A 13,416-nucleotide genomic window follows, 5' to 3' on the forward strand; every position below is an offset into this window, starting at 1 on the left:
GAATTATTTTCCGGTTTTGATCATCCCAGAATCTATACCCAAATTCGTCAGTCCCATACCCAATGAATGTACATTTAATCGACTTAGCATCCAGCTTAGTCCGATCATCGTTCAAAATATAGGCTGAACAACCAAACGTACGTAAGAAAGAAAGATCCACTTTCTTACCACTCCATACCTCTTCTGGTATCCTGTTGTTCAACGGGACAGAAGGCCCTCGATTGATCAAGAAAGCAGCCGTGTTGACTGCATCTGCCCAAAACATCTTTGGTAGTCCGCTCTTCAATCGCATGCATCTCGCACGCTCATTCAGTGTTCTGTTCATCCTCTCAGCAACGCCATTTTGCTGAGGTGTCCCCGGGATTGTTTTCTGCATTCGGATTCCATGGTCGGCGCAGTAATTCTTGATACCTTCACTGTTGTACTCGCCACCGTTATCCGATCTGAGACATTTCACTTGTAGACCTGTCTCATTTTCCACTAGTGCCCTCCATCTCCTGAATGTATCAAAGGCATCAGATTTTCTTTTTAAGAAATACACCCATACCTTTCTAGTGGAGTCATCGACGAATGTCATGTAGTACGTTGATCCACCAAGAGATGACACTGGTGCTGGCCCCCACAAATCGGTGTGAACAAGCTCCAACTTTTCTTTCCTCGGAGTTCTTCCTGTGGTCAAGAAGCTCACCCGCTTCTGCTTTCCGAACACGCAGTGTTCACAATGACCCACCTCCACCGATTTTAACTCGGGCAACCGTCCTTTCGACTTCAGCACGTTCATTCCTTTCTCGCTCATGTGGCCCAAGCGATTGTGCCACAGGTTAGCCTGCGATACAGTTCCTGCAAAGGGGATGTTTGAACTGGATCCTCCCGCCATGTAGAGCGTTCCCGACTTTAGTCCTCGAGCCAAAGTCATTGCTCCCCGACTGATCTTCCACTTCGCGTCTCCAAACGTCGTGTGGAATCCATCACTATCCAGCTGTCCGACTGAGATCAAGTTCCTTTTCAGTCCTGGTATGTGTCTCACATCATGTAGGGTCCAGCATGACCCATTCGTTGATTTGATCCGCACATCTCCCTTTCCTACAATCTTGAGGGGTTTGTTATCTGCAAGATAAACTAAGCCAAAATCACCTGAGGTGTATGGCTCCATGATGTCTTTGTTGCTGCATGAGTGGAATGAGGCCCCTGAATCCACAACCCAATCATCGGAAGAACTGCTCACACTCAACAAGAGTGCATCCGTGATCTCCTCCGTCGCGGCATTCGCTGTTCGGCCCTCCTTTTCCTTCTTTGGCGCCCGACATTCGCTTTTCATGTGTCCGGGCTTCTCGCAGTTCCAGCACACCATCTCCTTCTTGCCCTTGTTCTTCCCCCTGGACCTTGACCTTGACCTTCCACGGTATTTACCCCGTGTGTCAGGTCTCCCTCTGGACTCTGTATGTAGCGCAGAGCCAGATGATCCACCCGTTTGCTTTCTACGGGTTTCCTCGTTCAACATCATGTCTCTGATGTTGTCGAACTTCATCTTCTCCTTCCCAGACGAAGTGCTCACTGAAGTAACAACCACATCCCAACTGTCAGGTAAAGATGAAAGCAAAATTAACGCTTTTACCTCATCGTCAAACACGATATCCACAGACGCCAGCTGTGTCGTGAGTTGGTTGAAGTCATTGAGGTGATCGGCCACCGACTTCCTCTCCTCCATCTGCAACCTGAATAGTTTTTTCATCAGCATAACCTTGTTCATTGCTGAGGGTTTCTCGTACATATCGGCAAGAGTCTGTAGAACTTCCTTCGTGCTCTTTGCTCCCTTCACATGATAGGCGACATTCCGAGAGAGCGACAGGATTATTGCGCTCATCGCCTTTCGATCGAGCACCTTCCATTCTTCATCACTCGTCTTCTCGGACTTCTCTGCAAGTGGTTCGTACAGGTCCTTCCCGTACAGGTAGGCCTCCATCTGCATACGCCAAAACCCAAAGTCGGAACCATTGAACCGTTCGACTGGAAACTTTCCCTCCATCTTAACTCCTTGAACCAGGCTCTTGATACCAGTTGTTAGGAAATGGATCGGGTTAAGATGGATAACAGGTGGAATATGAAGGCAGTAAAAGACACACGAATTTGTTAACCCAGTTTGGATATAAATCCTACGTCTGGGGGCGATACCAAGCCAGGAGAAAACACTCAAAGAGGAGGAAAATTGAGGAGTACAACACACACACACTTGTATGCAAGTCTTCACCACACGTGAAAAACAACACTCACCCTCGTCTCCACTCTTTCTTTTCTCTCTACTCTATTCTACTTTGCTCTATTAAAACAATGCTAATAAGAGTAGTATATATAGCCATGACTTATCCTTTTTCCAACTCAACTTGGGATTTCTAAGTTGAATGAGGTTATCCTTCTCCAACTCAACTTTGAATCGGGTTATCCTTCTCCAACTCAACTTGGGAATTCTAAGTTGAATCAGGTTATCCTTTTCTTCTTCAAATCAATCTTCACAACTTAACAAACTTGTCATCACAAATCCGCTATGCCCATTCCGTTGCAAACATAAGCGTCGCAAATTTCCTATAATTAGAAGAAAATACATTTTGTAATAAAAGATCGTTATAAATGTCGTTGCAACCTCTCTTTGGTTGTTGTCAGATAGTTCCCGTTGTAAATTTCGTCCTAAATATATACTTATTTTATTTCTAAATGAAATTTGCCGAACTTTGCAACAGACTGTTTGCACTGTAACAATATTTTGTGATGCACAGTGAAATTCCGTCACAAAACACTGTGATGGGTCTTTTTCTGAGTCCCTTCGGCCCTCAAAAAATCCATTGCAATTAACTAATATTCTTTCAGTTTAATTTAATATAGTTCAACAAAATTATAATGTAAAAAATACAAACAACTTATTTTTGATATTACAAATAAGTAGATTATATTTTATGAAAAAATAAATAGCAATTATATCTCCCTGTGCTTTTTAAAATATATAACGGAAATGTATCGGGAGATTAAATGCTACTTTTTAATTACAGGATCAAAAATGATAACTTTATAATCAATGAGACCAAAAGTGAAAACGCACTAAATTACGGAACGAAGAATATCATTTTTCCAAGATAAACTTTAAGTTCGTTGCTTCAAGTTTCTGCATTCCATTAAAATAATTTTTATCCAAATTAAAATTTTGAAAAATAACAATACTAATTTACTTCATTACCCTTATATGATTATATCGTAATAATAAATTAGTCTAACTAGAAATTCAAAGAAATGTTAACACTTTTATAATTGAACAGATAGATAGATATGATAAAGATCCAAATTAGCAAGAAATGCATGATCACAATTTAATGAGCTCAATATTAGGAAGGATAAATTACAATCAGCTCATTGAAATTTGTCAATATTACAAATATTTTTATTATTTAAAATATTATAAGAACCTCCTTGGGATTATCTGCCGTCTAACAAATACCCCCTACAATGTTTTTTCACGAGGAGGTATTAATTTGTTAGACGATCATTAATTTTATGAAATATTTTTAATCATGAGAAATCTTAATTAGAGGTGTTAATTGTAATTTACAGAACAAGTACTTAACATAAAACAAGAAAATCACATTTTTAGCCCTATATAATAGGCTCTTTATCAATTAATTAGTCCAATTTGTTACACTTTTCTCATATTTCTTCACATAAATCTAAAAAAAAAAATCTCAATTATGTTAGTCCAACATGACTTTTTCGTCCATTTTTTTAACAAAAAAGTCACGTGATTGTTAGTGAGTATACGTGCTGGTCTATTTTGGTGGGAAACAACGGCTTTATAAGAGAAAAATAAAAATTATGGCTCACACCAACATTTTTGCACCCTGAAAATTAATTTTGCAAGTTGTTAAGGAGCCCAAGCAAGTCCATTGAGTGTAGAAGCTGAGTAAAAGAAGAGCTCACATATTATTGTGGAAGGTCGACATAGTTGACGATTTCATGGACACACAAAAATTTAGGTAGAAGATTCTACAATTCCGAGGGGCAGTGTAGGTGAGTGTGATTTTCTGTGTAAAAAGTCTAGTGTTGTTATACTTGGGTTGTAAGAAAAGTGGAGCATGCATGAAAGAAGAAATCAAAAAGTTTCAAGGAGTTATCACAATGTTGCAATGGAAAGTGAAAATGTTGTTTTATGTATTGATGATATCTTGGATATTTTTCTTTTTTAGTCGTTTTGGTTGAGTCACCTTCTTGCTTCCTACACTCCATACAATATACTGCGGTTATCTTTTCAATTTCTTTGATTTCAGGTTTAGTTGTGGCTGAGTTGAATGATAGAGTTTTTGGTTTGAGGGGATTCGAGGCAGGTTAGGTCAAGGAATATTAAATTTTCGTTTTCTCAAGTCAATGATAGAATACATGTTATGCTCACGTGTTATTTTTTGCCTCCAAGAACAGCACTTAGCGATCACTCTTAATTCATGTGCCTTTTTCGTAAAAAAATTGAGCGAAAAAGTAACGTCGGATTAACATTGAGATTTTCTTAAAATGTATGAGCCAATGTGAAAAAAAAAATAATAAATGGACTTGATTGAAAATGAGCTTATATTATATGAGTCCGAAAATGCGATTTAAAAAAAAAAAAAACCACACACACACACATCATGAAGATTTAGTGGTTGTTCCCTGGAGAGCTTCTTGATGCATGAATTTGTTCTATTAATCTAATGAACTTGAGCTTGGATCTTCTTGACTCTTGCCAGCACATTCATCATATCAATTCTATTCTCTGGCAAATCTTCAGTACATTCCAGGGCCAAAGTCATGACTAACCTGAATAACTTACTCTTAGCATCCAACTCTGCTTCATTCATCATCGTAACTAGTTTAGCATCAACAATCTCCATAATTTCATCCTGTAATGATTCAGACACCCACTTCTTCATGGTCAAATCCCCCGTAAATTTATCATCCGTGGGTTTTTTCCCAGTAAATATTTCCATCAAAAGGATCCCATAACTGTAAACATCAACCATAGTGGAAACCATACCTTCTGACCCATATTCTGTAAAAACGAAAATCTTCTCTTAAATCAAATAAAAAAATATAATAAAATTTAGAATAAAAAATCCAATGCAGCAATATTTGTTAGGAGAAATTGTACCTGGTGCCATGTATCCCAAGGTACCAAGTGTCTTAGTTTGCACCTTTATTTCCTCTCCTCCCAAAAGTTTGGCTATACCAAAATCGCCTAGGCGTGCGACCATATTTTCATCGAAAAGAATGTTACTCGGCTTCAGATCACAATGAACCATCGGAGAAGAATAACCGTGATGTAGATATTCGAGTGCAGATGCCACATCGATCATGATTCCCAGTCTTTGTTTCATGTCCAAGAAATTATTTTCAGAGTAGAGCCACTTGTCAAGGCTTCCTTTCGGCATATATTCAAATATTATGGCCTTAAAGTCTTCATTCGAGCAACTGCTGATCACCTTAACTAGATTCCTGTGACGAATATTGCGCATTGCTTCACATTCTCTATCAAAGCTCTTGATTGCGTCTTGAACATCTAAGTTGAATACCTTTATAGCGGCTACCACTCCATCAAGAAACGTTCCTTTGTACACCTTGCCGAAACTTCCACTCCCTAATAAGTTGTCTGCAGCAAACTCTTTTGTCGCTTTAAGAATTTCTAGGTATGAAATCCTCTGTCTAAGCGCGATACCGCTCTCAACTTGAAGCTTGTACCCCTTCTTCCTGAATCTTATCAGTATCCAAGTTAATAAACCAATGATCAACACTGAAAATGCACAAAATGGCAGAACATATATCAAAACCCTATTTCTCCTTGGCTTTCTTGATTCTGTTGCTTTACATGCCATGACATTGAAACGTGCCGCTCCACATAGAGCGTTGTTGCCGATGAATGAGGCTGCCGAAAAGTTCTGGAAAGGCCCTCCATTTGGGATTTCACCACTTAGCTCATTGAAAGAGAGATTTAAATAGACAAGGTGACCTAGTTTCTCCATCGACGGGGGGATTATGCCGGAGATATTGTTGTGGGATAGATCCAAGTATTCCAAGCTAACTAGGTCTCCAAATTCCTCTGGTATTGAGCCATCTAACATGTTCATTGACAATGAAAGATTGACCAACTCTTGAAGTCCCCCAATACTAGTTGGAATCTCACCAGAAAAATTATTCCAACCTAAGTATAACTGTCTCAATCCAGCAACACTTCCAATTTCTTGACCTATAGCACCATACAAGAAGTTGGATGACAAGTTCACAACCAAAACATCCTTATTTTTCCAAAAACTTGATGGCAAGGATGAAGCTAAAGCATTGGAGTCCAAATAAATCTCTCTCAACGAAGAAATATTTCCCAAACAACTCGGTAATTCTCCCGAGAACTTGTTCTTGCTCAAATTTAGTTCGTATAAACCCTCCAAATTGCACAAACCACTTGGTATTCTACCTTGAATTCCATTTTCATTTGCTTGAAATCTTTGCAGAATTCTCAGGTTCCCAATTGTGTCTGGAAATTGCCCTGTAAGATTATTTCTAGCCAAGCTTAACCAGTATAAGTTGCTGAAGTTACCGATTTCTGTAGGAATCACGCCTTTTAGGCCACAACCGGAGGCATGAAATTTTCCAAGAGAAGCCGACAGGTTGCCTGAGCTCATGAAGGATCTGGGAAGAACTCCGTCTAGCGGATTATAGCCGATTTGTATGGTATTTAATCTCGGGCAGTTTGTCAATGCAGTAAGAAACTCCAATTCAGTCTTAGTGGGATCATTTGTCAATTGGTTTCCTTCAAGCATTATAATCTTCAGCTGGAGTAAATTCCCAAGAGTCATAGGTATATTTCCATCAAAAAAGTTGTAACCAAGATCAATTGCTTTAAGTACTGATCCATTTGAAATAGAGCTGGGAATTGGTCCTGTCAGCTGATTACTTCCAAGAAAGACTCCTTGCAGATTTGGGAGCCTGACGGCCATATCTGTTGGAAGGCTGCCGGAGAGAGAGTTTCCGGTGAGCGCAAGAACTTGTAACGTGGAGATATTAAAGATGGACATTGGAATTTCACCGCTAAGGTTGTCAAAGCTAAGGTACAACTCTTGCAGGTTTGAGAGATGTCCTAATTCAGTTGGAATAGATCCGTGAAAGTTGTTTACGCCTATGTCGATCATCTCCAGGTTTGATAGATTGCCAAGTGAAGGTGGTATGGTGCCTACCAATCTGTTTTGTCGAAGACTTAATACTTGGAGCACTGGAGCATTTCCAATCTCTTCTGGCAAACTTCCTGTTAATACATGAATCTCAGAATCACTACAACAAGATATAATAGTAATAACAAAATATCCAATGACAATATATTCTTTAATTTATTTTAGTCCATTTAGATTGAATTGTCGGTAACTAAAAGCACTTTTTTCACTGTAACTTCGTTCATGTCGTGTTTTCATCATTTAATTTTTTATTGAATTCTTTTTAATTTTTATAATTTTAGGCCTTCTTTTGCCCAAGTTCACCTCCACAAGTAAGAGAGCTAAACTCCAAACGAAAAAAATGACTGAATTCGTAAAAATTAAAATATGTAAAACCAAAAATGTTGTTCAAAAAATTTATAGGATAAAAATACTGACACAAAAGAATCAATAGAAGCAGTAGTTTTAAAATTTTACATGATAACACATGCATTTTTCTTGCGAGAATTGTGAACTCCGAACAATGCACATGACCAAAATATTATCTTAAAAAATTAAAAAAAATAATATCAAATAACTTACGTTAGGGTAAATTATATTTTTAGTCCCATAGGTGGACCTGTTTTTAATTTTAATCCCATACTCAGACGAATTTGCATATTTAGTTCCATATGTGGTTTTTTTTTTTCTTTCAATTTGAGGACCAAAGAGGGGATTCCGTTCAAAACTTAACGCCAACTTGAAGTTTTGGACGGAATTCCCTCTTTGATTCTCAAATAAAAAGAAAACCACATATGTCCTAGTTACTTTTTGCTCAATAGCAAATGAGGTTTAATAAACAATATGTCCAATAGAAGTAATAAAGAGCATACAGACTTTCACCTTCGTAGGGTAAAAAATTGAATCTAATAATTGAGAACATTATTTAAAAATCAAGTCACGCATTGAGGACAAACTTTTAATTGTCGATTTGTAGAGATCTGTCCAATTTTTTTCCTAACATAGTTTTGTTGTACTGATAAAAAATCTTTTGATTAATTTCAGGAATAATACATATAATACATATACATATATATATAAATATCTCACACCGGAAGAAGTTAATGCTAATTAATTACCTTTGTCGTAAAAAATAAAAAGTTGCAATGTAAATTCTTGTTTTATAAATAAGGCCAAAATATTTGTTATAATTAAAACGTCAAATATGTTGATAATAAACAATTATTATCACTAGACTATCATTATATATGTCATTGATGACAACTTTATACACTATTTTTATCATTAATTTTTTCTAAAGATCATTTTCACAAAACTATGACTAATAAAATTATAAAACCCATTATTGGAACAAAAGAAATTCTTCTCTCACTAATTAAAATTAGGGTTAAATATATTCTGCACCGCTAAACTATACATAAAGTGCATTTACACCCCTAAATTATAAAATGTAATAAAATAACCCCTCGTAATATAGATCAAATTTCTTATGACGATAATGACCATATTATTTACACCCCTGAAAAATATATATTACAATCATTCTCCTAAATTTAATTTGAATTGTTAATAAAAATTTTATTTAAAATAAACACTACACAAAATCTATATTTTCGAGAAATTGTTTGACATGTTCAAGGGAAATTGATCTGATTTAAAAATAATTGACTAAAAGATTATGTAATTTTAATTATCAAGGAACAAGTAGGGATTTTTCATTTACTTAAAAAAATTATAAAGGTTTCCAAACATTAATCATTAGTTTGACATGAAGCGGGTGTAATTTCAAAAATTTGGAAGGATCCATTTGTATTTAGATAAACTCCAAGAGGAGTCTTTCTGATCATTCCCAATTAATTTAATAACCTAATTATGACATTTAATTTTTTTTATCAGCAGTTGTTGTCATAAGATCATCAATCTAAATTTAGTAACGTTGACTATTTCTTACAGCCCCTTCATATGGAATTATGGGACCATATAGTACTATATCTTAGTCATATATAATGATTACAGCGAATCCTCATTAAATATCACCACACGTCTGTCTAAATTTTGAGGTTGTTCAACTACGTTTTGTTGCATTATAATATGTAGGAGCAGCCAAATTATTGGTAAAGAAATTAAGAATGTCTGAACAAAATACCAAATTATTTATCACTCTGAATTCTTCAATCATTTTTCAAAAACTTTTCTCATGTATTATTACTACAAGTTTACTCAATTCGAAGCAAATTCTGGATATTTCCGACAAAATTTGCGACAGATAGCTCTTCGTCAATTCCTTGTCGATCTTGTAACAGAACTTGAGACAATTATACCGTTGCAAATTTAAGTTTAATTCATTTAAATTTTGCGAGGATTTTGCTACATTTTTTGGTATAGGAAATACCCGTACCAAATTTGTTGCAAAATCCATCGCTGCTGTCGCAAAGTCATTCATACTTGTTGATCAATCACTGACCGGAGTGTTACCTGTCAAATTATTCCATCCCAGATATAGCCCCTCAAGTACTGAGAAGTTACGAAATTCCTTGGGAAGGCTTCCTGCATCGACACGAACCGTCACAAGCTTCAACACAAGGGAAAGAAAAAGCTAGCTAGCAAACACCAAAGAAGAAGTTTAATTTTCTTACCAGTGAATCGATTTCTGGACAAGGAAATATAAATAGCTTGTGTGCATTTGTCGAGTGATGGGAGTTCACCCCCCAACTGATTGCTTGTAGCAGACAAGGCCCGCAGCCTAGGCAGATTGCGACAGATATCCGTCGGGAGAGTCCCTTGTAATTGGTTGTCATTGAAATCGATAACCCCCAAAGAAGAGATGTTGAAGATGGAAAAAGGTATAGTTCCAATGAGGTGGTTGTTCGAGAGATCTAATAGTTGGAGACTACCCAGCAATCCAAAACTCTGGGGAATCGAGCCCGAGAGCATGTTGTACTGAAGAGACAAGTGCCTTAGCCGGTGCAGAAACCCTATTTCCTCCGGGACGTCTCCTTGGAAACTGTTGTTTCCAATTTCCAAGAAAACGAGGAAGGAAAGATTGCCGATTTCTTTGGCAATGGTGCCACTTAGGCCCGCACTTAGAAGTCTAATCGAGGTCACTCTCGTCGTGTGCCTTGTGCTGCAAGTAACACCGTACCAATTGCAAAACGGCGTTGCTTGGGTCCAATTGTTTAGCAAGAGGTTGTTCGGGTCGGACGTTACACGATTCTTGATGGCTAAAAGGGCTGCTTCATCATTGTACGATGAGCCCGTGCTAGTGATCCCCATGCAAATCACTAGCACCAGCACTGTATGTGCCCAACCCATATGCTTGAACGTATGTGTGTGTATAAAGAGGAATTTCTCTTCGGTTTTAACTATGTTGTCCACATATATATATGTATGTGGGAATGGAGAATGGTAGCTGGGATAATGAGGTCTTCCACTCCTGCTTCAACGGCGGTCTACAAATACCTAAGATGACATGCGAAGAATGAGGCCAGGTCAGCTGAAGAAAATGTTAATTGTCTACACACGTGGGAATGGAGAATAGGAGGCAGGACAATTCAGATGCCACTATACAATTAAAAAATAACATTAATTAACGATAAATTAATGTAACTTACGACTCAATCGATATTATGTTATATAAGGTATATTGTCCGCTTTAATATCGTATGAACCTCATGATTTTTTTATCATAAAAACATGCCTCTCTAGGAATGAGGCTACGGGACTTATTATTACTTATAAGTCGCTGCAGCAGTGCGTCATCTGCAATTAATGTGGGACGTTTGTCTACATCACCAATCCCTAAACGAGGCGCTTGGAACAAACACATGATCTCATTTCCACATACTACGCAATTGATGTTGCACAAATTTAGTAACAATTAATCGATATGTGTAATGGTACCATCACAGCTTTCTTTTTTTTTTTTTATAGGAAAAATATAATTTATTCAATCAAGCAAGGTTATGAGGAGCAGTATTTGCTGATCTCTAAACATGTTTGATACCATCAAAGTCCATAACTGTATAAGCATAGACAGTAATATATTTTTGTAGCGATGGTAACGACATGAATTATGTGGGCTATTAATGTCTTGTCAATTAACTAATGCTAGCTTTAATCTTCCCATATAACAAAGTATTAAATAATAATATTAAAGTGTCATAATTAATAAATATAGCTCAACTGATAATATTTTTAATCTTAACACTATATTTATCAATGACAAAAATTATGCATTAAATTATAAATATAGATAAGTCTAAAATACATTTTGAGTCCTATGTATTAGTGGGGTAGGTGGCATATTAAGGACACCCATTTTTGGAGGTTGCATATATTTGAACTTTCACAATTTAAGAAGTCCGCCCGTCGACTGACTCAATAAAATTCAATATTTTTCCTACCACCTACGACACTGACAGAAATTTTATATATATATATATATAATTTTAATCATATACATATCACGGGTGGCGATCGTAGCTGTGTATAGGCCCGTTTTTGATATTTTGGTGGGCTTAAAGCGAGTAAGAAAAAAAAAACCCCTAACGAAACATATAAAATGGTTGATCCATAATTATAACTTTTTTTATTATAATTTTAATTGATTAATACAATAATACCTTAACAAATAATATGTCATATACCTAAAAATCAAAAAAAGAGGCACAAGAAAGTAGCAATATGATAGCGACTAAAATGGATAGTTACTTTCTTTATTCCCAATTGACCTAATATGTAGCACCCTCGTATCGACACTGATTATAAATTAAATTATTTCAAAAATATCATTTTTCTTTTCAGTAAATAAAATATTTTCAAATACAACTTTCTAATATTTCTTATATATAATTTGTGAATATTTTTATAATTTTTTTGTCAGTTCTGCACTATTATAAAATTTAATTAAATACCAATACTCATAACTAACCATTGAGTTAATTGGTCCGATGAAATTGAGTAAATCAATTATAGTAATTATTGAATCTAACAAACTTAATTAATAAATTAATTAATTAATTTTAATTTAAATAATCAAACTCATAAAATATTCTGATTAAATAATACATCAATCAATATAAATTACAATTAGTAAATGAACTAATCGAACAATATAATTATATAAATTAATAATAATTAAAATCTAAAACTTTCCTTACCTGAGTTTTGGAACTTTGGGTGAATGTGTCCGTAAGGTGCGAGAGTGTGGTGTTCAAGTTTGTGTGTACGAGTGTGATTTTGTTTTAATTTATATGTATATATATACATACGTTATGTACATATGTATCTAAAGGTTGAGGCGGTGGGGTGGGCCGGGTGGCTCCCACCTCTTTTGTCTTTTCACCCTCTCTTTCGTCTCTATCTCTCTACATATATATGTATATACATATACTATTATTATTATTATTATTATTATTTCTTTGTTTTGGACTAGAGGCCCCCTTTCAGAGTTGGGTCCTGAGCCATCGCCCTAGACAGACCACCCTCAAGAACGGGTCTGGTTGTGTAACTATGTCCTTAGCAGTTAATTTTAGGAAAAAATTCATAAACTCCCCTTATGATAATAGAAATATTTAAAAAATTATGTTTTGCCTTTCTCTCACATCTAATAAATATTTTATTTAAAAATTATATATTTTAAAAAATACAGTGGCGGCGGCATCAAGGACGCGCCCTCCTCACCCATGGGCGACGGCCATTGACTAACACAGCTAGGGCGACCACTTCTGGGCAACCAGCGAGCGTTGCCCAGACTGGTGGTGGGGCAAGGGAAGGGGAGGGTGGAGGCGAGGGGTGGAGGGAGGCAGGGAGTTATAATTCTTATTTTGAATTTTTTTATAAATTATAATTATATATATTATAAATATATTTTAATAGTTATAAATATATATTATAAATCAAAATAATTATATATTAATAGACTTAATTTGAACGGTTGACTAGAAAGAGTATTTTATCATTATTTCTAAAAAATAGATTATTTATTCATGTCATAGAGATGATTTTTTATATTAAAAATTTCATTGGAAAATTTTTGATATTTTAATATATCACCCAAGATCGAAATGAATTTAACCCGTTAATTTTAGTCCTAGAATTAATAACTTTATGCAACTTCAGTCCTTCAAGCAAAACTTAACCTGAATTCTACTGTACCAATTGAGAATCTTTAGAATTGAGAATTTTATTGGATTTGATTGGAAAA

General features: G+C 35.8%; 2 protein-coding genes across 2 annotated transcripts; both read right to left on the minus strand.

The window, feature by feature from the left end:
• Positions 4,722-7,193, minus strand: LOC105162317 (putative receptor-like protein kinase At3g47110). The gene is made up of 2 exons (XM_020694101.1): positions 5,162-7,193; positions 4,722-5,062 (listed from the first exon to the last, which is right to left on the minus strand). The coding sequence occupies exons 1-2, from the start codon at positions 7,191-7,193 to the stop codon at positions 4,722-4,724; spliced, it is 2,373 nt and encodes a 790-aa protein (XP_020549760.1).
• LOC110012025 (LRR receptor-like serine/threonine-protein kinase EFR) lies at positions 9,664-10,620 on the minus strand. Its single transcript, XM_020694102.1, has 2 exons — positions 9,848-10,620; positions 9,664-9,758 (listed from the first exon to the last, which is right to left on the minus strand). Exons 1-2 carry the CDS (start codon positions 10,521-10,523, stop codon positions 9,664-9,666), a joined length of 771 nt encoding a protein of 256 aa, XP_020549761.1. The 5' UTR covers positions 10,524-10,620.

This window comes from Sesamum indicum, linkage group LG5 (genome assembly GCF_000512975.1).
Source record: "Sesamum indicum cultivar Zhongzhi No. 13 linkage group LG5, S_indicum_v1.0, whole genome shotgun sequence".
Taxonomy (NCBI): Eukaryota; Viridiplantae; Streptophyta; class Magnoliopsida; order Lamiales; family Pedaliaceae; genus Sesamum; species Sesamum indicum.